The 26,482-nt window shown below is 41.4% G+C and overlaps 1 protein-coding gene across 3 annotated transcripts; it reads right to left on the reverse strand.

Annotated features, from left to right (window-relative positions):
* Nucleotides 1–24,936, reverse strand: itprid1 (ITPR interacting domain containing 1). Of its 3 annotated transcripts, XM_087845788.1 has the most exons (17): nt 24,714–24,936; nt 23,763–23,892; nt 23,360–23,411; nt 21,618–21,655; nt 18,853–18,906; nt 17,750–17,798; nt 14,549–14,626; nt 14,264–14,466; nt 13,455–13,963; nt 12,941–13,001; nt 7,405–7,517; nt 5,100–7,223; nt 2,223–2,350; nt 1,406–1,517; nt 1,008–1,322; nt 563–613; nt 1–339 (listed from the first exon to the last, which is right to left on the reverse strand). In XM_087845788.1, the coding sequence occupies exons 1-16, from the start codon at nt 24,831–24,833 to the stop codon at nt 566–568; spliced, it is 4,134 nt and encodes a 1,377-aa protein (XP_087701914.1). In that variant the 5' UTR covers nt 24,834–24,936; the 3' UTR covers nt 1–339; nt 563–565. The 3 variants fall into 3 exon arrangements, with proteins under 3 accessions (XP_087701914.1, XP_087701913.1, XP_087701915.1); XM_087845787.1 differs by having other exon boundaries at nt 1–613; XM_087845789.1 differs by lacking the exons at nt 14,549–14,626; nt 17,750–17,798; nt 18,853–18,906; ... (2 more) ...; nt 23,763–23,892; nt 24,714–24,936 and having other exon boundaries at nt 1–613; nt 14,271–14,359.
* Nucleotides 24,937–26,482: the final 1,546 nt, after the last annotated feature.

Here is a 26,482-nt window from a genome sequence, read left to right on the forward strand (position 1 = left end):
AAATCACACAAGTGTGTTTTACTTTTCCAAGGTATATTGTTTTAATATAATTAAGGTGTAAAACTTGCCAAACATACTATATTTAATGAATTAAGTCACAATTATATTGCTATGCTTTATCTTAAAAAACAAACATCATTCTTGTAAAACTTGATATGCTATGCCTTTTCACTTTCTTTTGGTTGTCTTGTTAGCAGATCCATTATACTGACACAAACAGTAAAAGCGAAAATGACAGAAATACTAAGTAAACACTAAAACTGCACATCATACAATAAGGCTTTGAAAGAATGGAATATTGACCAAACATAGGTGTGCATCACACAATGTTCCTGACACCTGTAAAACAGGAAGGCATAAAAGTTATTTGAAACGAACAGCTGGATTTGAAGATAACCCAAGGAAACGTCAGCTCACACAGGTTGTCTCACAAACTTTCAACCTGTGGCTACATCCAGAGTGACGGTTCTTTAGTGGGCCACTAGTTTGCAGAAAGCACATTAACTGGGCAAAACAAAAAAAGTCTTTTCACAAGTTTGTAAGCTCTGCAACTGAATCTTACCTCTTATTCTGATGGGTCTGTGTTCACAGAATGATGCAAAGTCTCCTTCAGCTGAAACACAGGATACACAATCCACAGTAAAAAGCAAGATCACATTCACGTAAACATTGTAAATCATTCTGTCAGTTATCTAGAAAATGTCACTAGTTCAGACACTTCTAATGTCAAACTCCGGTGTACCATTTTAAATTAAAAAATGCCTCATAAGCTGAGGAGTTCATGTAAAAGTTTACATTAATTTAATACTCATATTTTAATTTTTCGTGGTATAAATAGTCACGTGGACAGTTTAGAAACGTCTTCTATTTCACAATCAGGTTAAATTTAAGAGCTCGTAGTGCAGGCAGCCGAAGATAAGGAACCCATGACTTTTGTCACAGTTCGGCTGTGTGGCAGGCAGGATTTATCGACACATGAGAAGATAAAAATGGGATTTTTTTCTTACTCTCTGCAAGAAGCCTACTATATCTAGCTTGTCTGCTTTGGTGGGAGAACCGCCCTGACCATCACAGATGCTCTCAGACCCAGGAAGTGACGGTCTGTTGGAATCCAGTCCAGGTTTCAGAGTCTTCCAGCCTTTCCAATCAGAAATGTGGCTACTCTGTATGTCAGCTGCCGTGAGCAAGGGTAGCAAAGAGCACTGAGTAGCTACTGTCCTGTTGGGCATGGGTTTAGATGATGGTGTGGGGACTGTTCCAGGTAGAAAGACTTTAAGTTGAGAGCAGAGGAGAGACTGTTCATCCAGCAATCTGTGCATCTTCTACTCCAAAACACAGAATCAGAAAACATAAAGTTAAAAAAAACAAAAGCTGCCGATCTGTCTCAGGAGATGAATTTTGTTACCATTTTCAAGCTTTCATCATAGTCATAGGCCAGTTCTTTTAACTGCCTCTCCAGCTCACCAGCCTCTCGTTTTACTGCACGCCTCAGCTCTTCGATGTCCCGAATCTTCTCTCTAAACACGTACAACACACACACATTTATTGTTGGGTGCATGAAACTGTATGGTAATTATCATCATGCCAATGCTCAAAGCTGGTTATCATGTGGACCAAAAACAATGAAGTGTTTTCCAAGTGTACACTCATAGTTACACTCCAATGGATGCATCTGGGGCAATTCAGGGTTCAGTATATCGGCCAAGGATCCAGAAAATGCTCGAATAAATAAATATTGCTAAATTACAACCTATGCTAATGAACTCCCAGGGTCTATAACTTGAAAAAATAGTATGAAGATAAAATATACAAGATATTCCATAAGCAAAAAGAACAATCTGATTCTGAATGTTATTAGCACCTCACTCCCTGATTCTGCGATAAAGCTGCACGTCTGCTGCATCCTCGTGAAACAGAGAAATTCCCAGAGAGTGACACAACAGTAGAACCGTAACTACCATGTGTGGAAAAGCTTTTAGGACCTCACTTTTTTGCAAGGTCTGGGACCCTTACTAATGTTTTTGTCAGATTTGACTTGTGATTCTAAACGTGCAGTTTTTATATTAAATTAATGTTAAAAATGAATACTTTAAAGAACAAAATATATTTAATCCCTAGACGCGGTTCAAGTGGACTGCTAACTGATAAAACCTGTTTCTGAAAGGACTGTGGTTGCGCCTGCAGCCAGAACACATTAGAAATGTATAAACTATAGTTTGTACCTGTCCTGGTCAGAGAGACAGCTGAACACAGCAGCCTGGTCTTCAGAGAGCTGCTCCTCCATGTTACTTAGCACAGACCAAAACTGCTGCAGACACAGCAGCATCTCCTCCAGCTCATCCAGAGAGTACTATAGAGGACAAACACACAGTTATCATTAAAAAAAGAAAACATCTATCTGTCGAAGACATTTCTCCGATAAGCTTCTTCAGTTCTAACAACAGACGGTGGAAAGTCCCAGGTGTTTAGGCCCTAGTGAGAATTGTCACTAAAGAGGGTTTTCAACCTACTATTGATCATAGTCTCAACACATGAGCCATGGAAACTGTATTCCCTGGATACTATGGTCTCTTGGTCTGAATAATGTGCTGTGCCCCAAAGAAAGAAATGGTTCACCAATGGTTTGACGAGCACAAAAACGAGTTTTAGGTGTTGACTTGGCCTCCAAATGATCCAGTCTCAGTCCAATCAAGCAAATGTGGGCCTCCATGGATAAGACTTCTTTGGCAGTAGATGGGACCAAGAAGTCTGATCCAGCAAAGAGGCCCCACCTTGTAACCTACAGAATTTGAAGAATTTGTTGCTAACATCTCGCTGCCAGATACCACAACTCTCCCTCACACGGCTTAAGGTTGGTTTGTTTTATAAAACACATTATACTTTTGATGGATACGTTATCAAATATGTTACTAAATATTAATTATAGTCTGTTAGTAATAATCCAGTTGCACAAGTGACACAACAGAGAGCATTATTTCTTAACAAGATAGAAGTATATATTGATATTTGCATGGCTCAAGTGTCTCTTTAGTGTTGTATTTTTCATACTTTGGATTTCTCTGTCTTTGGCTACACTACGGTTGGTAGAAAAAGCTTTTCTTGTGTAATAGCTAGCTAATTACTCACTGATGTATACACAGTAGACCTTTCCAGGACTGGACTTCTAATCTGGCTTCTAATCTTTCTGTGAATCCAATAAACTTCATTTCACTTCTCAAATATCACTGTGTGTGTCTCCTGTATGATATATTTAACTGACATTTTTTATTGTAACAACCAACAATTTATACAGGAAAATAATGACTATTAACAAGGCTGCCCAAACGTTTGCATCCCACTGTAAAATCTTTATCTCAGTATTTGGGTCTATAATTTTATAATTTTGCTCTCCAATGTGTCCATCGGAGTGTGAATGTGTGAATGTTTTTAGATTGCACTTGAGTATAGAAGTGTTTGTATGAGTAGGCGTGAATAGGTGAATGAGGCATGTTGTATACGGTGTTTTGAGTCCTCAGAGAGAGTAGAAAAGCACTATATAAGAATCAGTCCATTTACATGAGTCCAACACCACAAAGCAAAAGTGAAAACCAGCAAAACGATATTTCAAACCAATTATCACAGTGATTCTACTTTAGGAACAGAAGCAGGTAGAAACAGAAGCTGCAGCCAGACCTCTCATGAGTTTGGTCAGCTTTCACACAGCTTTCAGCTTACATCACTCTGGACTTTTGGCTAGCTTAGTGTTTGCATGCCGTCTTGCTATCTTAGCATTAGCATGCTGTCTGTGCAGATGCTTGCAAAAAGCCAAAGTGATGTTAGCAGCATAATGCAGCTGTTTCTGTCCTGGAGGCAGCTTCCGCTTTACCATCGCTCACAAAAGTTGTCCATATACACTAGCATTTTCCTCCTCTGACAAATGAAGTCAAATCACCTAGTTGTTGTGTAACCAATAAGCAAGATTGATAGGCAAACAGCCTAACAATTCCAAGGAACTGTGCTTCTGGAACCGGTTCTTGATTTCCATCCCTAATAAACAGCGCTGGACTGGTTATCCGGCATACCGGGGATTTTCCCAGTGGGCCGACGCACTTTTAGGCCAATGAGTTGAATGCATTGGGCCAATGAAAGATGTGCAACATCGTGCGCTGACAGTAGCCCATTTGTTCATTTTCATTACTGACACTTTTTTGCCCAATCAAATCTCATAACGCAACCGGGCGCTCCCCTATCTTCGCTGTGTGCTCACGCACCTTGTAGAACATATTATTGTGTGGAAGAATGGCCGAAAAGGTGGAGCTCAAAAGCTAAAACAGAAAAAAAAGAAGAAACTAACAATAAATGTAGCAAAGTGTTTCAAATTAATGACATTAGCTTTTGGTGACGTTGCACTGTCAACAGTAGTACCAACAACAACTAGTAACCAGCCTCACGGTCACAGGAGGCTGCTGTTTTTAGCACCAGATGTGGAGAAGTGTAGGAGTGAAGCAGTATGTTTTTTGTGTGTGTGATCTGATTTCTTGAGCAAACACGATGGGCTGCCTGAAACAAAATTACCAGTCCCATTCTAGCCGTGCAAATAAATAAATAGGTTTCAGTTAGATTGCAGGGTTGCTGCACACCAGCCCCACAAGCACTGACAGCAGCCCATTCTTGCCCAATCAAATCTCTTAATGCAACCATCCCTGCTCCTACCTACCCTGAGTGCCTAGTGCACCTTATTGAACAGTTTAATGTGGAAGAACTGGTTGATACAGACAAACTCACAGTCATAAGAACCAGCTGTGGGGAAGTGCTGGATGAGGGACAGCAGTCCCAAAAACTTTAGTCCTCGGGCCCTAAAAGTTCAGCTCTGAATGGAACTCAAATAAACTACTTTCATCAGACACTGCCTATCGGCCTTGGTCTGAACCTGAAAAACTGTAAGACTATAGACGTAAAATAAAACCAAACCTTACTCACTGTGGTGCTTAAATACATGTAGTCCAGCACCTGAAGTTATACGTAAAAGGGTGTGATTTTATATGATGGTATCAACATAAATCTATTTGGGTAAATACACAAAATTAAGTAAGGATACTGGACAGTGTGGTATTACTCACAGGACTGTTTCCGAAAGTGGGTTCCTTGTTGTTACTCTTGTGAATACAGCAGGTATGGTCACAGGAGCAGCAGCAGGCCATGGTGTCTTGCTGATTGCCCTCCCAAAGTTGCTTCTGAGTTTCATTTCCATTTCTGTTCATGTCTTCTTCCTGCTCATCCGGCCACAGTCCTGTATCTACAGATACTGACTCTGGCTTACAATTTATAGCCATCTCAGGGATAGTCTCCTGTGATTTCCAATTATTAGACAGGTGAAAGAAAGAAGGAGATGAAGAGAAGAGCTCTTGATGTGTTGGTCTTTGTGTCATTCCTGGACAACTCATGGACAAATTCATTTTGTTTGGAACAGCATGAAGAGCCCCATATGATAAATTCTTGGTCAGAGTACTGCGCTGAATTTGCAGGTCTGTCCATGACTGGACAGCACGAAAGGGGCTGGAGGTGTCCAAAGGTAGAATGATAGGGAGACGAGTGCTTTTTGACTCAGGAGTGTATGGAACATCCTTTCTGTGGACGATATGAGAAGACAGATATGACGGCATTTGAACTGAAACAGAACGATTTGATGGTCTGACATTCGGGATTGCAGACTGGGATGTGGATGTCAGTGAGGAAGGTACATCCAAGGAGCCATTTGCAGCTCTTGAGGTCTGGCCTCTGTCTGTGTTCGCTGAGTATGACAACGGTAAAGGGATGGCACTGCCCGTGGAAGGAAATGAATCTACAGGAAGATTTCCAGGAGTTCCATCTGAGACTTCAAAGCTTCCTGACGCTTCAGGGGTTGGATTGGACAACTGGATGGGTTCTGCCCAATAGACTCGCCCTTCAGTATCAAGCTGCTGAAAAAAGTCATCTAAATCTATATTCTCATTGTCAGAGTCATCTACTGAGGTTTCAAATACCAGATCTAAGTTCTCAATCGCAATGAGATTATTGGGTTTTACTTCATCTCCACTGTGTGCCTGTGCAGCTTGATTGTGTAAATATATGTAACTCCCGGGTGATTCACTTTCTTTACCAGCAACGTGTTTTTGATAGAGTTTTCTAATATCGTTGTGTTTTGTCTTTGCTGACATGTCATCATGCACAGTAGAGGAGGTGACCAGTGTATCCATTTCTGACTGGCTTTCTACTTCAGAAGGTGAAGGTGAACCTTCTGACAGATTAGCGGGAGTTTCTGTGTCTGAGATGTAAACGACAGCTTCTTGAGAAAGTTGGGGACCGTGTCCCTCACTTTCTTCCTGTTGTTTGTCATTCCTCTGAAATTTTTCCAACAGTATATCATTCATCTTGGTACCATTTTGGATCTGACAGGATAGAGCAAGATCCTTGTTATCATTGTGAGAATGCTGTCTGTTCTCTGGGGGTAAGACTGCACTATGCTGTTCAGAGACAACTTGCTCTGACTGGTCTGAAATTTCTCCTGAAGCTGGGTCTATGAGGCCATTTTGATGATGTGATTGTGATGACACATCAGGCTGACAAACTGGGATGTAAAGTTTATAAGAAAGGGAGGAAGGTGTGGGAAAACCTTCCTCTAATTTTGAGAAGTCCAAAACAGGTGGTGCTGATGGATTAGCTTTGTCCAAATGAAAAGAGAGCAAAGGGAGACTTTCATCCTCTTCCTTTTGTGTTTCAGCAGTTGACTTTGAAAAACTTACTCCATCAGAATCTAGAAAAAAAGATTTGTTTTTGTTGCTTTCGGGAGTTTGTGAGATTAACTTGAGTGATTTGGGAGAGACCAAAGTGGGTGGAGAACAGATCTCTCTGTTAGCAGAGTGAGGTAAAGGAGGAGAAGTGGGATGCTGAGACGATATAGGACCAGAAGAAAAACTTTGTATTGAAGCGGGTGGAGACTGATCCTGATTTGGTGCTGTTTCAGTGTTTGCAATTTGCAGGTCACAACTTGAGAGAGGCAGTGAGGCAGAAGCTATGGAAGTGCTCGAGTCTATAGTAGAATGTGGTGAAGGGCAAGGTGAGGAAGGGAGATATTTATTAACACCACAAGAGGTCGTTGTTGAGGCAGGGATGGGAGATTTGTCAGTATGAGGAGAAAAAGCAGAAGACTCTGGTTTCTCACTGTCCTGATTGTCACCACTCATTCCTGAAAACCCTGAGCGAGCCTGAAATCAAACAGGAAATACAGTCAAACATCTAAACATTCAAATGCTCCAAATATCCTAAAAAGCAACTTAGTATACTCTACGATCTAGTGTCAGTGTTATGCATTAGGGTAGTGCCCTGCATTTCAATAAACTTGACAGACTGTGAGAAAAGTGAGACTGCACTGACAAGAGAAGAGACCTTGATGATTTCAGATCCTGGTGATGCCAAATGAGGGACCAGTGGTATGAAGGGTTCTTCTAGAAAGCCACTGCTGTCTGACTGGCCGCTGTTGGTCCGCATTACACCTCTCACTGCTCAAACAAATGAAGGAGACAAAGAGAAAGAGGACATGGAATTATATCCACAACTTATCAAAATCTCTGGTATTTGTCTCAACACTGGAATTTAAAAAGTTTTAAAAACATGTTGTGGGAAATCTGTTTTTTATTCCAAACTTTCTAGAGTTCTGTTGTTCTCAGGCCAGCTAATAGAAACAATCTCTCCAGCATGTCCAGTGCCTGCCCCGGGCTCAGACACCCTTCAGAGAAAGAAATTTGCAGACATAGTCTCTTTCTTTCCATCAGCAGCCACAGCTCAGGGTCATAGAATGAACCGAATTCAGTCTGCATGTGGTTTTTGTTTGCAGTGACCACAACTCATGCTAGTTGAATTGCTGCGATAATCGTATGGAGCTGAATATAATGGATTTAATTGTTTTTAACCCTTGTTCATTGTAGCTTTTTCTGTGTTTTTACTGTGCGCTGTTTTTATAAGATTGTGACCTCACAAACTTTTCCTCCAGATTGGTCGAATCCATGTATATCCATGATATTTGGTACTTTGAACATATGGGCATGTCAAAACTGCCGGTCCCCAACAGCTTTTCCCTTGCAGCAAATGACAGCAGCAACATTATTCTCTGGTTCCTTGTGGAGAGACCCTTAGCTCTGCTTGGCCTTGTGTCTGTGAGCTGATTTCTTGCTAGTAGTGCTTAACTTACTCATTGTGTATATATACAGATCACTGAAACGTAAGAGCTGAACTGCTTTTTTGCTCTGAACACTTGTTCTCCTGTTGCTCATTTAGGGAGTTAGGTTTAGCATACGCCTTCTGTTTGTTTCGTTTTTTGCTTGTTTTTTTTATAAGGTAGCCCAGCTCCTTGAAAGATTTGCTTGCTGATTTTGTTTGTTGTTTTGGCATTGGTTCATCCTGGAGTCAGTTACTGGTATTGCTTGTGACCAAGTATGTGTTAATAAACAATGTCTTTGACAGAAAATTACTGGTTAGACTCCACCTTGTTTTGTGACCACAGTAGGGACTCCCTTTGAGGTTTATACATTCCCAGTAATGTGCAAGATGTCCTACTTATCCTTGGTCTTTGCTTCCTTCCAGGAAGGCATTTTAGTGCGAATCAGAAGATTCAAAGTATTCCCTTCACTGCTCTACCTTATATAAATGCCCTTAAGCTAAACATAATGTTTAGTATAGACAAACTGAAAGAATCACAAAGGTTCAATAATAAAGACGAGACTCTGTACTCTCAGGATTTAGATTAGGCAAGCTGTTCCTCCCAATCACATCCCTCCATTAGTCCCCCAGTTTGACAATGGATGCCTCAGACCACTTTGATCTTGTAGCAGAAAATGAAAAACAGAAACTTTTCTGTCACACAGTCATTTAATTGTTTATTGCTTAATTACTTTGTGTAGTATGAATGGGCATAGGGTTATTTTTATCAGCAGGAAATGCTGTGAAACCTAGCAGATCAAACAAGTTAAGAAATATTATTATTATTATTATTATTATTATTATTATTATTATTATTGTTATTAATGCTCAATACTGAACTGAGACTTATTTTTATGCATTTACTACTAAGCTTAAATCCAAGCTCTCCCATCTATCCTGCTCTCAAACGTTTGCTGTTTGAGTCCGATGTAGTCCAGTTTATTGTCCAGTGAGGAGACCACACAGTGGGAATTTAGGGACTGCTGCATCTTTGTTTCTACAGAGATGCAGCATGCAGCATTTTACAGAAGCATGGCTCAGTGACAGAGCTCCAGACGCCACCATTCAGCTTCACGGGCTCATTTCATTTCGTGCAGACAGAAATGCAGCTCTGTGTGACTCCTGGTGGTGGCTTGTGTGTCTACATAAACTTGGAATAGTGCAAGAACTCTGTGCTTGTTTCTTATTACTGCTCATTGCTGGTAGAGTTTAGGACTGCTAGATGCAGACCTTTTTAACTTTCCTCGGGAATTCACTGCGGTGTTCATTACAGCAGTGTAAATGCCACCCAGCACTAACGCTAAGGGGGCGATCAGCGAGCTGCAGAACTCACACCCGATGGACTGATTATTATCGCCAGAGATTTCAACCACTCAAATCTCAAGTCACTGCTTCTGAAATTGCATCAACATGTGGACTTTGCGGTGAGGGGAAAAAATGGGCTGGATCTTATTTATACAAACATTTCAGCATGTAGAGAGCAAAGTCTCGCCCCCACCTCAGACACTCAGACCACTTGTTATGCTATTTCCAGCATGCAGACCGCTCGTCAGACGCTGGAAACCAGTTCTGAACAGGTGAGAACTTGGCCTGCAGGAGCTCTCTCTGCTTTTCAGGACTGTTTTGAGCAAAGTGACTGGGACATGTTCAGGGAAGCTCTATGAAATGGCGACTGCACCAACTTGGAGGAGAACACATCATCTGTGACCAGCACACAGGCAAGTGCATCGATGATGTCACTGACTCCAAGACTATCATAACACGCTCCAACCAGAAACTGTGGATGACTGCAGAAGTGCGTGAGCTGCTAAAGACTCGAGACTCCGCCTTCAGAGCAGGCAACAAGGCAGCCCTGGGAACAGCGAGGGCCAAACTGTCTCAAGCCGTCAGAGCAGCGAAGCACACGCATGGCAGAAGAATCCACAGCCACTTCCAGGCCATCACCAACTACTGGTAGCAACACCTAATAATAATAACAATAACAATAATATTTCTTCACACCTCTCTACCAGATGTGCTGAACAACTTCTGCTGAACACAGTTTGACGCTCAGAATGATGGTGAGGAAGCCCACCCCCTCACAACAACCAGGTTCTGTGTCTGACCTCTGCTGAGTGAGGAAAATTCTTCGCAGAGTTAACCCACAGAAAGCTGCTGATCCAGATAACATCCTGGGAGAGTGCTCAGGGAATGTGCAGACCAGCTGATGTCCTCACTGATATCTTCAACCTCTTCCTGAGCACTGCTGTTGTCCCAATGTGCTTCAAGGCCAACACCATCGTTCGCGTGCCAAAGAAGTCCCCAGTGTCCTGCCTCAACGAATGCTGTTCATAGACTTCAGTTCAGCATTCAACACAATCATTCCTCAGCACCTGATTGGAAACCTGAGTCTACTGGGCCTGAACACCTCCCTCTGCAACTGGATCCTGGACTTTCTGACGGAGAGGCCTCAGACAGTCCGGATCAGCAACAGCATCTCCAACACCAGCACACTGAGCACTGGAGCCCCTCAGGGCTGTGTGCTCAGCCCACTGCTGTTCACTCTGCTGACTCACGACTGTGCAACAATGCACAGTTCAAACCACATCATCAAGTTCACCGATGACATGACTGTGGTGGGTCTCATCAGCAAGAATGACGAGTCAGCATACAGAGAGGAGGTGCAACGGCTAACAGACTGGTGTAGAGTCAACAACCTGTCTCTGAATGTGGACAAAAGAGATAATTGTTGACTTTAGGAGAGCATGGAGAGATCACTGTCCACTGAACATCGATGGATCCTCTGTGGAGGTCGTCAAGAGCACCAAATTCCTTGGTGTCCACCTGGCGGAGAACATCTCCTGGTCCCTCAACACCAGCTCCATGACTAAGAAGGCCCAACAGCATCTCTACTTCTTGCAGAAGCTGAGAAAAGCCCACCTCCCTCCATCCATTCTCACTATGTTCTACAGAGGGACTATCAAGGGTGTCCTGAGCAGCTGCATCACTGTCTGGTATGGTAACTGCACCGTATCCGATCGCAATACCCTACAACAGACAGTGAGAACAGCTGAGAAGATCGTTGGAGCCTCTCTTCCCTCCATCACAGACACTTATGGCACCCACTGTATCTGCAAAGCCACCAGCATTGTGGAGGACCCCACACACCCCTCACATACACTCTTCATCTTGCTGCCTTCAGGCAAGAGGTACCGGACCATTTGGGCCCTCACTGCCAGACTGTGAAACAGTTTCTTTCCCCAAGCTGCCAGACTCCTGAACACCCAGTGACTGGACCGATACACACACACACACACACACCTTCATACACCAAGTTACTTTTTGCACATTTCTATTGCACTGTTGTGTCAGCACTGTCTTGTCTCTGTATTGTTCTGTTCTGTCTACTGTTGCACTGTCTTTGTTATTGCACATTGCACTTTATGTTATCCTGTGTTGATATGTAGCACCATGGTCTTGGAGTAACGTTGTCTCTGTACTGTACCACTATGCATGGTTGGAATGACAATAAAGCCACTTGACTTAACTTAATGGGAGAACATACATGAGGTTTAAGCCTTGGACAAGTTTGAAACCTTATGTCCTCCACAATAAAAGTGGCTGAAAATAAACACTGGTATCACTTCATCCAGTTCCTAATTTTATAAATTCTGCACTCCGCTTTGCAGTCTCCAATATCATTGAACTGCAGCCAGATGCTGCTCATTTTACATTTTTCACTCAGTTCTCCACTTTTTTCCTGACATACTTGCATTTAAATCCGGCTCCCCGTCTCTTTGTGCACCTGGCCTGTACCACTACTGTCTTCGGAAGGTCTGCCTTGGCATATGAAATTATCTCGTGGGCCGGATATGATTGTATCACAGATAAAGCAGGTCAAGTCCAAGGCAGATACTTTTTTTTGGGTTGTGCAAAGATCTTGTAGAAGTTCCTCTTAGTGCTGCTTAGTGCTTGTTTAATCTTTAGACTATTGAAAATGTAGTAAGTCTAATAGCTTTTCCAGGAACAAAAAAGCATGAAAGTTAAGTTGGAAACTTAAGTGGTTTGAGTGCTTTGAGAGAATAGAAAGCTGCTATATAAGAAACAACCCATTAAGCATTTACCATATGGGTCTGTAATTGGACAACATCTCAAGCTCTTCAGTGTAGGTTCAAGTATAAGTCAAGTGTATTTGAAGTATAGTATGGTCAAGTGTATGCTTTTTAAGCAAAAGCTTAACTAAAACACAACTGTGTAAATATTAAACATGCTCTGGTCTCTGCACTTGAGGGTGCGAGAGAGCAATGCAATAAAATTCCCTCGATCACATATTAATGCTGCAATTACAACATGATGACGATTGATACTTGGTTTGACAGCAATGATCCAAATATGAAAATAACCAAAGCCTGTAACGACTTTGCATCTCTGGATCATGGTAGACTCTCCATGATGCTAAAACTGCATGCAAATAATGTAATTGTGCTCTGTTTATGTCCATGAATTACATACCTACAAAGAATCCCAGATGTTTCATGTATGAGGAAGTTTTTATCCTTTTATAATTGGGACTGAATAAAAAATAGTGAGCGAATAAAAAACAGCAGAGATTTAACAGATCATGTAGCACCTGAATGAAGCAACCACTTTGTCCTCTTTCCATGTTACTTCTATGAAGAGAAAACTTTGCTGATATTTCTTTGATTGCTACAGTCTTGTTACTTTGTAATTGTACAGTTTTACTAACCAAAGTTTTCTGCTCCTCCCACGTAGCTCACTGCGACACTGCTTTCATCAAAGCTCTGTATCTAGAATGAGACATGAAATATAACGTGTATGATTAGTAAAACTCACAGGAAGTCAACACAGAAGGAAAAATATTAGATATACAGGGTGGGCCGTTTATATGGATACACTGTAATAACATGGGGATGGGTGGTGACCATGGTGGCCAATTAGAAGTCGGCCATCTTGGATACAATAGGAAGAGGGCCATGTGACACATCAAACTTATTGGTAATGTCACAAGAAAAACAATGGTGTGAAAAACCGAATTAAATTGCACATCACATTTTTAAGCACTTATTTTAAAAAATACCAGATGTAGCATAAATGATACAAATGAAAAGTCATATATGGAAATGAATATGTAATTAATTTTGTAAACTAAATTGTTCACTAAACTCTCTATTTTAAAAACTGTCCATGTTTTCATATTTCAGGTTTTAAGGGCTTTCTGTTCTATAACAGATTCAACTTGCCTCCTCCATTTCAAACGATTCCCTGATCTGTCCTTGGCTCTTCTTCCTCTGTAAGAAAGATTTAGCTGCCAAGGGGTGACCTTCTCTCAGGGGTGCAGATTTGAGCGCTCCCTCCTGGGATAGTAAATAAACCAAGGGATGTTGGGATTGAAGGTCTGGGTCATTTCCTTGTTCCTCTGCCAAAGTACTCAGAGACGCCGTCTCTAGAGAGCCTGGTTTAACTCTTTTTAAGCCGATGTTTTTGTCTCTAGGGCTGGATGTGGGTTGCTGTGACTCAGATGCAGGAACACAGTTGGCAGCAGGTGTACTCAGGCCCTGGGTTTTATTCCTGTGTATTTGGCCAAGTGACTTTTTTGATGCTCGTCTGAACAGCATGCTCATGCGCCTTCTCCTCTCCTGGGCCTCAGGAGGCAGGTCTTGTGTTGCTTTCATTGGAGAGGAGGAAGATCCCATAAAGCTGGAGAATGCTGTAGTGACCTGCTGTAGAACCTCAAGTTGTCTAAACCGATCTGAGATAGGAAGAAAAAACAAGAAAGTTTTCAGAAATATGGACTTGATTATACAACGTACAGCGTCACAAACACAATGTCTCTCCATTGTTTTGTGTATTTGTAGCACAGATTTAGTATTCCTTGTGTGTGCTGAAGTCTGATGCCTTCAAGATACTTTTGAAAACAGGCTTTTGTTTGTTTTTCTATCAACAATCTGAGTTTGACGGGGGCTTGACTGTGAACCAGATCTCAGTATGAAAGCAAATGTGACCAGATGTCAATATTTTATATAAGAAAAAAGGAATCAGTTGGACTCACTACTGACGTCTGGGTTCTCCAGGTCCAGACGGTTTTTCTGAGCCTCTAGAAACACTTGGAGATTTATTCCTCTTGCATGAGACTGATAATTAATGAATCGTGCAGGAATGCGTCCAGAGAGGTCAGGCTCATCACAGCCAAAGCCCAGGTCCAAGAGGATCTCTTCTGGGTCGTCGTTCCATAGGTTAAGTACATCCATCACTCTGCAAGTATGAGAAGGTATAATTGCTCAGATTCAAATAGTTCCAGTTGTACAGTTCTGTTGTGTGTCGGTCAGTGTTTAACCTGAGTGGTCCAGAGTGACCTGAAGTTGCTGAGCTAATGCTGTTCCACCTACTAAGGGCTGGACCTGAGCTGCTCCACCTGTAGGACACAATCAAAGCACGAGGTTTTATTTGATTTAATGCATTTATATATAAATCGAGGATACTTAACAGTATTTTAAAATATTATTATTATTATTATTATTATTATTATTATTAGATACCTTACAAATATAATTTATAATACATTATTATAGATAATGAACAATTTTTGACCCAGTACAGAGCCACATGTGATGTCCAAGCATGATGAAGAATAGTCACCCAGCTTCACAAGTTGTTTCCTGTCACCCAGCAGTACAATCCCCCTGATCCCGTACTATTTACCGTTTATTGATTAAGACATGACTGATTGTGTCAATCCAGCTGCATGCTGTTTCTGATCTATAGCACTTCTCCTCGATTGACTCCGTTAATGCCAGTGATGTTGATCCTTCAATCTGAATCCGTACCAACTGTCAGAGTAATTTATATTTATCTAAGAATCATCACTGATGACTAGTGGATTAGTGGATCTGTGAAAGCCTATTAACACACTATGATGAACATGGATTTTAGAGCAGCATATATTAAATAGACAGACCACTGAACCTTTGAATTCAGGTGTTTTCTCTCCCATTGCCATGGGTCTATAAAACCAACCACCAAGCAGTGTGCCTTTAAAACGTTTGTGATAGAATGACTCATTGGAAAGAGCTCACTGAATTTTCTCCACTTCAACAATTAACCATAACTGGTATTATTGCAAAGTGTTTGGGAACCACAGCAGCTCAGCCAGATAGTTATAGTGAGGAGTCACCAAGTCGGCCTGCAGAATTCCAGACCTCCTTTAGCATTAGCATCGGAATAAACGTTCCGTGCCCGGAGCTCCATGGCATAGGTTTCCATGCATCCTGCAGGTTCCCCCAGTGCTTTTGATCATGTAATGTCACAGGGCTGTTTTTCAGGGGAAGCTTCCTTATTTCAGCAAGATAGACAATATCAAGCCACATGATTGTGTTGGGCTAAATTAATCCTGACACACTGACAATATTTAAGTTAGCATTAGGAAAAGAAAAGCACATTTAAGGAGGCTATTGAGTCATAAGTACCTTATAACTTAAATCAATCAAGAATGGTAAAAAAACTCTATGGCTTCCAAAACTATGGCAATGAATTTGCTCAGCTCGTAACATAAGAAAAATAATATCGAACAAGTGCACTGATATGTCTCGATCAGCTAGCAACCAGAATTTTTTAGCATAAAGGGGGGAGGAGATAGCTCAGTAGGTAGAGCGTTCACACCACGATCAATGGCTACCCTGAGATACCCCTGAGCAAGGCACCCCCACCCCACTGCTCCCCGGGGGCTGGATTGGTGGCTGCCTCACTGAGTGAATGGGTGAAATGCAGAGTGTAATTTCCCTACAGGGGATTAATCAAGTATACAAAAAATGAAAATAGAAGTGCAGCAGAGCACTGTATGTGAGATACGATACTGTAACTTATTGCAGTTTAAAAGAGAGTATAAAGTTTAATAAGTCATTTTATTATGAAACCTTTTTCTGTTGAAGAAAAGTGAGTTTTTATTTGCATATGCTGGAAATCAGACTCTGCAAAACTTGATTTGGCAGGTTCAAATCTGAATTAGCGACGATGGTGCAGCTCTAGTTTAAAAAAGCTTAGATGAAGTTATTCAGTTACATATTCATTAGTAACCAGGTGGTTTGTTGAGAGCCAGAGACAATGACACCTGTCATGTGTGGATTATTGCATTATATTTAATGGCCTAGCTTCTTTCTTACCGATGTTAAATGATGTGACCTGTAGCTCATCAGAGTGACCAGCTTTTTATCTCTCATACCTCCTTCTACATACGTGCACATGCAACCCAAACCAGAAATCACATTATATTCTTTAAAGGCTCAAACGCTATGATAGATACCTACATTTATTTTTATTTTATTTATTATGCTTATTTGTAAACATTCAAGTTACATTAGAGTACAGCGTTTGGGTATTTCAACCATCAGATCTGATATTTTAAGCTGCCAAAAGCACACAGTCTTTCCACACCTGCTAATCAAGACTAAAAAAGAGACAGAAAAGAGAAAAGACGTTTAATTGTGCACTCACATCTTCTGCTGGTCTTTGGTGATCACTACCCGATTGAGCCTGTTGTCTTTGGCCCTTTGCTCTTGGATGATTCATATTTATTGTACTAATAGCTTTTCCATGATCCTTTTACTTTCTATGCAAACGATGTGCTTTGCAGAGGGGGAGCGTGAGCTCATTTGCCTAGTAAATATTACTCGTAGTTGTGCAACTATATTTGTAGTTTTAGATGGTATCACTGTAACATGTTTTATTAATTCTAATGAAGCACAGTTTTGAAGTGGCACTCACTCACCACTTAGCTCTAATGTAAGGATGTGTAATATCTTATCGTCTGCTTCAACTGAAAGTTATGTGTGTTTGTAGCAGCCTCTCCCTGGCGCTGAGTTAAACCCTGAAAGTCTTTGCTTCTTATTTATTTAATAGTTTTATAGTTTTTAGTAGGTTATAGATCCATCCATCCATTCTCCTTGTCAGGGCTGAGGGGGGGCTGGAGCCTGTCCCAGCTAGCATTGGGCGAGAGGCGGGGCCTGACGCAGGCCTAACACAGCGAGACAGACAACCATGCACACCGATGGGCACTTTAGATTCAACACTGCATGTCTGTGGACTGTGGGAGACCCACACATGGGAGAACATGCAAACTCCACACAGAAACAGCCGGAGCCCTCTCTCTGTGAGGCAGCAGAGCTAATTACCATGCCACCATGGTTATAGTCAGATTTGGAAACTCCTTGGCTCTGAACTATAATAAACATCTTACTGTTGCTATTGTGCACCCTAACATATTGTTCATTGAGAAATTCAATGTTGGCACGTACCTCGATTAATTCCCACCTTAAATTTCACCATATTAAATCCAACCTCTAAAAGCATCATCAATAGTTAGTCCTTGATGTAAAACGATCACCTTCACTGATAACAACAAACTCATCCGTCTGTGCTGGTTGATCATGAGCTATTCCTCTGTAAATGCATTTAAATGGAGCTCTGTGCTGTGTCACAACAGACTCCGTCTGTACTGCTGTCTGTGTGGTTCTGATGACTGACAGAAGAGCGAGCTCCTTACCGCAGAAACTCCTGGACCGTCTTCACTCCTTGTTTGGCGTATAAAGACGCTGCAGGGAAGAAAGGTCGTGTTAGCCAAACAGCAAAGTAAAAGGAGCATGTAGAGCTATAATGACAGAAACACAGACAGAAACATCAGGAAGGCAGAAACAACACGTCTCAAAGTCAGTACAACCTGTAAAGGTCGGCTGTCAAACGTGAGCTATATTAGGAAAGTGTTTCTCTGTCCCTCACCCTTCCACCTTTTTCTTCTGGAGGATGTTTAAGCTTTGGCACTTGCCCCTGCCTCCCTCTCCCAGACTGGGAGTCAGAAACAGGTCTGTAGCTCTGTGATCATTACGTCCTCAGCTTCGTTGCTTTGAGACCTCAGGAAACCCATCCATGGTGATTTTATGAGCTTCGTTGTTTGTTTAATGTTATACTGAATAAACCATGTTGATGATGATAATTATACGAGTACTTCCTGACTTTTGATTGACAGGTCATCAGCAAATGAGCCGCAGACCAAGACACCAGTGCAAACACACATGATAAAAAGAAAGTGCAGGACATGGGTTTAAAAATCAGTCTGTGATAGAAAACCATGTGTGCAGTCTCACCTCAGATGGGCAACAACACGCTACATATTCCACCGTGTTTATCTAACACACATGAAGCCAAAAAGCAGTGTGTGAAATGAGTCAATACACCTTTACACTGATATGATGATGAGGTCATTCCTATAGCTTCTCTCAGGTTCCCTCATTTTCAGACTTGGCAGCGAATAAATGACCCTTTTTATATCCTGGTGCATCAAACGTCGGATTGTTTTTGTGATGGCTGTAGTTCATGTTTGTGACTAAACTTGGAAACGGTGAATCTGTACTCGAAGAAGTCTGTCCTGATGTCTGTGAGCTACACACTGAGATGTGGTGACGTGTCAACACAGCAACTCTGTCCTCAGTATAAATACACAAGATCTCCTGGCAACTTTCTGCTGGTGTTGAAAGATATACACTGAAAGATTAATCGTGACTTATTTTCCTAAACTGCGAGCTCTGTTTGCTTGTAAGGAATCCCTGCTGGTGATGTTGCCTTACAAGTCCAGGAAATGACACTATTTACCTTCTACACCAAGCGCCAAGTCATCGTCACTGCTGGGGTTCCTCTGCAGAGGCCCTAAAGGGAACATACAGCACTGTGAGAACCAGAAGATACTACGGCAATGTGCATCAACAGCGTCAGGGCCTAAGATTTACAGACAATCCCAAGAGGAAGTGATATACAAGCATCCACTCTGGCTTCCTGCCAGTCCAAAGACATGTAAGGGCAACTGGTGATTTAATTGGCCATTAATGGGAGATTAGGTGTTTACAGTAAGAATGTCTTTGATGGTCATTTAGACATTTAGAAAAGTGCAAAAAGTGTAAATGCAGTTTCCATTTTCTATTTCTGAAAGCAGATACACTTAGGTGAAAGTATACCACTGACTGCAACATGAAATCACACAAATGTCCACATCTCTACAGTATTTTTACAGGGCCAGGTCAACATGGAAAGAATCGTACAATTATATGTTTTCCATGTCGCAATATGAATCAAATCTTTATTTCTGTCAAGGTTCATTGTTCCTCCTGAATATTGAAGGTTAATTATCATTTAAATGTACCTTTTGTTTGAAATTGAACATGGTATATGTAAGTGTACGTACAACTGAAACTATGCTGCAGTCATCAGGCATAACATCATGTCTGCCTAATATTGGGTTGGTCCCCCTTCAGCTGCACAGACCTGACCCAGTGAGGCATGGACTGACCCCTGAAGGTGTGCAGAGGTATCTGATGCTAACATGTTAGCAACAGACCCTTTCAGTGCTGTGAATTGTGGGCTGTAGCCTCCATGGATTGAGGCCCGTTTCTGCTTTGTGGCAGGGCACAGTCACCTGCTGAATACAGTTTCCATGCAATAGTGCAACAATGCTCAGGTAAGTGGTACGTGGCAAAGACACCTCCACATGGATGGTTGAAGCCAAGGACTCCCAGCCACACATAACCATCACACTGACTCCACCAGCTTGTTTTCTTCCCATAGTGCATCCATGTCTTTTACAAACGTTTCCACGAATGTGTTTCATCAGATGAGGTCACCTTCTGTCTTTCATCAGTTTGAGCTGCTTTAGTAACTTGTCCGTTGTGTACGGACCAGCCTTTGCTCTTTAATTAGTCTTGGCTAATTAAATGACCCTTTCGCTTGTTCACCACTGTTCCTTCCTTGTAACACTTTTGACCAGTAGGACAGTGTGCGCAGTATCTTTGTGTTCCTAGGACAGAGATCTCACATGTCATTACTGAGATTAGATTAGATCTGCTGGAGCCGCTCTCCCAGTTTGGGAGTCGCTGCCAGAGTGCTCTGATTACCACAGGGACCACTATTGCCACTGTTACTCTCAACCTCTTCTCCAGATCCTCTCTCAGACCTCGGTATTTCTGGAGTTTCTTGTCTTCCTTCTCCCTGATCTTGCTATCACCATGTATAGCTACATCTACGATCACGACCTTCCTTCTCTGCTTGTCGGCCACCACTGTGTCTGGTTGGTTAGCCATTAGCACTTTGTCCGTCTGTATCGGAAAGTCCCATGGGAGCTTAGCTTGGTTACTCTCAACCACCCCTGGGGACGTATCTCCTTTGGACCACCACAAATGTTACTTGGTTATGCTGTTGCATGTATACCATGCTTTCTAGCATATTTTTCATTCACTTTTTGTTCACTTTAATAATAATAATAATAATAATAATAATAATAATAATAATAATAATAATGAAGAAGATCTTTGTCTATTACTTTTCCCTTTCACACATTAGATGCTAAGCTAATGGGCCAAAAGCAGCACAGACATGAACAAACCATCTGTTTGTCACTGACAGAACAGCACATTGATTTGAGATCTATAACGCCATGTTCAAATACATGGTTCCAGTGCAGGTACGTAGAAAATTGAAGAAACATGTGTTTATTCATGATTGTTGAACAATAATGGCACGAATGACCAGTCACCAGTGTTTTTATTCTCTTAAAGTTATATTTTCTTCTCTAGATGTTGTAGCCCAAACTCATCGTTCTGTAAAGTCCACAGAATCACTGTGAGTGACTCGTTATAGTCAAACAGAGAACAGTGTGAGGTTCGTTTGATTTAAACACGTGTAACAAAGAAGCAACAGTGCCTTGAATTACAGACACAATGGCGAGCTGGATGTTTTTCTTCAGGGAGCGGGAAAGTGGCATAAGGACTATCTGTTGTTCCCATGGTGCTCTCAACCACTATTTGCATGCTGTTTGAATAGGCTTGCTTCAGGATGGGGTGAGGCATGCTTACATAATTCATACTGCTGCACAACAACATGCATAAATGTGTGCATGTTGTTGGTACAGCTTTTAATTTCCAAACCACCAGATTTTCAGTTTTAGTTCAAATGTAGTTACAGTCTTCAGTAAAAAGCATAATGATGACTGCGGCAGCCGTTTTGGATAAAAACAACTCATGAAAACATTAAACAGCAAAGGATGTTGAGACTGGATCATTTCAAATAGACTGTATAACAAACGCACAGCAGGAACAACATCTGTTGATCAGACAGCTTCGTCTATCAAGGATCTGCAGCGTCTACTCTACAGGATAGAATAACCAACATTTTCTGCTCGTATTTGCAGGCGGAGCTCTCTGCCTCATTTAAAAGCGCTCTAGATGACTACAGAAACAATCGAATCCAAACAAAGTACTCACCGCTCTGTAGCACAAACTCACACAAAGAATAAAACAATATACAGCTGAGGCGGAGTGAAGGCGTGAAACAGCTGACAGGTAAAACAGAAGGATTCCCATTGTTCGTACCTGCGTCTTCCTGCTGTGGCTCTTGCTTTGCATCTTCCCTGCAAACACAGGTCACATTTTATGAGAAGGAGGAACAGAGGACTCACACACAGAGGTAAGTTTCCATCACTTCTGAGATCATTACGCTGAGTCGGGATACGTTTACTATCACCACCTGCCATACTCTAAACATGCTCTTAAAACATCCCTGCAGCTCATCTCCAAGCTAAAAATAAACTATTTATATTTTTATTTCATTCATCAAATAAAGCCAAGCTGCTACATCATAAGTAGTCCACTTAAGCACACATAATGTGGGCAGTATTGTCGTGGGCACCTTTATTATCACTGGGTACTGTGTGTGAAGGGTGGCAACAGTATGCTCCATCTTCATCCTCAATCTCCTCCACAGATATGACAAAATGAGGTCAATTATACAGTATTTACTATTTCTTTAAATAGTAAATACTGTAATAGTAGTAATAGTAGTAATCAACTATTTACTAAGTAGTAGTAAATAGTTGATTAATTATTTTGCTCATGTTTTACTTTAGTCTAGAGTTTGAGTACACCTGAGGATGTTTCTCATGATCAAATAAAAACTATGACGCACAAAATGAAACTCTGACTACTATCCACAGGAAACATTTGTGTTTCTTAAAATGTGTTCTCAGCATAACAGAACAACAATGATGTTAGGAAGTGTCAAGATCATATTGATCAGTGTAGCTTAGTTCATCTTTTGTCTTTGTTTAATTTAATGCCCCAGTGAAAACTCATCATCTATTAAAAGCAGTCCTCAGGCCTGACCAGCTGTCTGTACTGTCTGGAAGAACACATTGTTGGTGTTGTTGCAACTTAAACTGACAGTATACCGACTACTGACCCTGGTGCCATTCTAACTTTCAGCTTGTGATCATAGAAGAAGAGTTAATAAAGCCATCGTCACCAGAGAAGGTTGCAATGATCACCTTTCCTCTTGCATCAGTATGAAGCCAAGTCAGTAAAGTGTGTCTTCACATACGTTATCCCACACAAGGATTTACTTCATGTTTAACATTATATATATAACTGAGTCCAGGATACTTTCTGTGAATCCTTACAAACCAGCTGGGGGTGTGTCCAGGTGAACACAGGTTTTCTGGGTAATTGAGATTTGATTTAAAAAAAGTCATTTCCATTCACTATTCGGTCAAATTTAGACTCCAAACGTTTGATTTCAACCCTTCATTTTGCTGCCAGCTTAGTCACTCATTAGATGAGTGATTTAAAATAATAATTGAATTTTGGGCTTAACAGTTCCCAACTAGGCGTGTGAAAAATTCACTGCAAAGTGTGTGGTGCAGCCCGATATCACGGCGAAGCGTGTAACAGGCACGCCGCGCCGCTCCTCAACATGAAATGGACACACTTGCAGAAGTTGCAGTGTGCTGCCAGCAGAGGGAGATATTTTCAAGCCAACACGAACATAATAATGGGAACGCATTATTACATTATTATTACATTTACATGTATTACATACCAGTCCCTTAGCTTAATGGTTCTGACATGTTTTTGTTCACTGCTGATATCGTCTCTCCCTGCTGGTGATGCTACTTCTGCAGGCATGAAATGCTGCGTCTATTATACGTTTTTCTATCATATTGGGTAAGTTAAAATGTGACAAAACTACAGATAAGTGAAGTGGTGTTTTGTAATCTTAGAGGTTGATCGCTAACTGTTTACACTGACAAAGCAGTCTGTAGTCATGCCGTGATACTCACTGAGTGACATTGGTGCTGAGCCACTTCCCAATACTGTCCTGACTTGAATTTCCTGTCGTGGACAAACAAATAAAGAAACCACTAACAGTAAACACAAGGAGACGCAGCAGGACGCTTCCACTAACAGACTGCACCATAACAACAGTTGAACTGACGTGGTCATTTTACACTTTAACAGTAAAGACGTCCTTTCTAATACAATAAGAAGCATGTGGCTGTTTTTGGAAACAAGTTGGACGTATTGTGGGTCACATGTCAGAAAGGAATGAAAACATGATCTGGGAAACTATTATTCTAATTCAACTTTAGTTATCTTTATATTAGCAACATGAGATTTTAAGCAGACGAGAATAAAACAACTATTCTTTAGTTTTGGTGTGTAAAGTGCATGTAGTCTCCATACCGTGAGTGTCCTGGTCTGTAATGGAAACACATGGGCCCGTGTTGCCCCAGTGGACCCTGGACGCAACGAGTTTGGCCCTTTTGGCCGCAGCTCCTTCAAACGCCATGAAAGGACGGTAGGACGGAGACAACTACAGAGAGAAACTTCAGAGCATCAGTATGAAGTATACAGAATTATAGGCTGACGTACACATGACTTACCAGTGTGAAGTTCAGGCTTCACATTGCTGTGGAACCAGCACCGAGACAGCTCAGCCTATAACTGGATCAACACAGAGCAGCTTTCATCGCGCTCTCTTCCCACGCTGTAAACATGACTGAGCAAAGGAGGGACATGCAAATGACCTGCTTAGACTTTTCAGCCCTACAAGGAAATACTGTTTCCTGGTTGAGCGGTTAATGCCTTTGAATACTTCCTGCTCTTATTTTATCAGTGTGTCTGCGTACATCCACATGAAAATGTCTTTGTACTCCTCCCCAGGACATGTCGTCAAGCTTTATTCTAAGAGTGTTATAAAAACATATAATTGTGTGAAACGATCTCGCTCTCATCAGAGTTTTGTTCATGTTTTAATTACTTGTTGCTTCCTCTGCTGGTTACAGAGTTCATGTCCTAATACAAGCTTTTGTTCTCTGTAAATATCATTTTACAAAGTGTTTCAGATTTTCCTGCTGATAGGAAGTTGAAGTATTGTCCTGTGTTTTTCTTTTTTGGGGGGGTAAAGGAAAGTTTGGGTCATTAAAGTAGCGTGTGTTGTCTCTGCAAAGTGGCTTTCCTATCAGGGACACTTTGCATGAACTTTAATGGCAGCAGGCCTCAGCAGGCAGGAAGAGCTGATAGGCTGACTTTAAAATGCAAAGTGATTTTCTTTTATGAGCAGTTTTATGAGTAATGTCTGCCCTAAAGTTAGAAAGAGGGAATTAAAAGGATGCATGCAGTCCAAAAATGTACCTTTCCTGATAACCGTGAAGAGAAGCACAGAACATCCACGAGCACAGAGAAGATACTGATGTGGGTTGCTGTGGTAACAGTCGACTCCTGAAGATTATTGTGCTTGTTTACACAAGTCATACAACAGATAAACTACCAGAGAAAAATATATCTGAATTATATGCTGTTAACATATTAATCAGGAATAAATACGGTGGCCCTGAGAGGCCAAACGGACTGCAACTTCAGAAAACACTTGCAAAAAAAAAAAAACGCTGCAAAAAGAAAAACGCTGCAAAAGCACACACAACACAACGGAAATGTTTCTGGGGAGACAATAACCAGACGGACCAGTTGCACGAACCAAAACATGCTAACAAGTGCACTGGGACTGGGAGACACTTCAAAGAAGTGGAAGCGGAGCGGCCAAAGAGTAAACTTTCAAAAGTAAGTACTGAATATTACATCACTTATTTCTGTGCAAATGTTTAATAATGATGAACATTAAAACATTATTGTTGGTCACATGTCGGCAGAGTTATGTGACATTAGTGATGTTTGTACTAACTTGGTTTTAAAGCCTTTACTTTCAAATACACGCCGTTCGACAGTCGACCTTAATCTTACAGGGAATGTGATGATTTTATGGATAATTAAAGTCAGTCATATATCCACAAACACAACAAGCTGAAAGTCAGTGATGCTGCTCGGTTTGCAGTCCTGAATATCACGGCACAAGCAGGATCCACTGCACTGTTAATGTTAGCTCTGTTATATTGCTGCCTCTGTTCGGTGGTGTCGAGCCAAACGGACTTTAACAAGTGTTTGAACGAGCTGACGGTTCACTCGTTAAGCTGAAAGAAAGATGCTTTAATCACAGCAGTCACACATGTGTCCACTGTACCATCTGGAACTCTTCTTGTTTAGCACTCGTAATAACACAAACACTAAATCCTCCTGTTTGTAGCAGTGTGTACACCTGAGACTGTCACCTGTGTGTCCTGCACTCTCTCTCTGTTTCTTTCTCTCTGATTGTGGAATAAAAGTATGAACATGTGTTTATAAGTTACACTTGTGTTTGAATCCTGCAGCTTATCACACATTTGATTTCCATGTGTGACGACTGCAAGTGTCCAGAGTGAGGACAGACTGAGGGACCCACTGCTGCACATCATCTGTGAGGCTTTGCACCCCTGATGATCCACCAGGACAAACTCAGCAGTGTGTGAGGAAGAGGAGGAGGAAGAGCCAGCAGCAGCTGACAGATGGAGAGAATAGACAGACTGTTCCCTGTTTGTGAAGGACTGCTAGGAAAGTTTAACATAACTGTCTGTCCTGAATCAGTCTTATTAGGTAATGTTCAAATAATGTTATCATCCAGTGTTTTCAGTGTGGGAGAAAGTACTCAGGGCCTTCAAGTTACACACTATGAAAGGCAGCAACAAGTTTAATGTTCAGAAACCTAAAGTATGTATCAGCAGCAGAATGGAGCTAAAAATAAATGTTTGTTTCAGTTCTATGAAGCTTTGAGTATTTTGGATCAGTAGCACTGCTGTGTTTGTTGCATCATATTGCTGTAATTGTTTATATGCTTTATATAGTCTGAGGTAAGTTGATCTACAGTGTTACATCATATTCTATAAGGATGTTATGTGTTTGTAGACTTTCTGCCCAGTTTGACCCATTTAGCAGAAGTCCGCCTGTTTAAGGCTCTGATATCTATTCTGTATGACTTAAAGCAGTTATGACATGGTCTGATTTTCTCACCCAATAAAGGAATATTTCATATA

This window comes from Neolamprologus brichardi, chromosome 9, assembly GCF_056152115.1.
Source record: "Neolamprologus brichardi isolate AB-2024 chromosome 9, ASM5615211v1, whole genome shotgun sequence".
Lineage (NCBI taxonomy): Eukaryota > Metazoa > Chordata > Actinopteri > Cichliformes > Cichlidae > Neolamprologus > Neolamprologus brichardi.

Excerpts from the sequence above, each read along its gene's own strand:
- itprid1 (XM_087845788.1), bottom strand. The coding sequence starts at position 24,833 with ATGACTTGTGTAAACAAGCACAATAATCTTCAGGAGTCGACTGTTACC. Across the intron at positions 13,964-14,263 it reads GGAGAACCCAGACGTCAGTA|ATCGGTTTAGACAACTTGAG; the intron begins GTGAGTCCAACT and ends TTCCTATCTCAG. Across the intron at positions 1,323-1,405 it reads ATGATGAAAGCTTGAAAATG|AAGATGCACAGATTGCTGGA; the intron begins GTAACAAAATTC and ends GTTTTGGAGTAG.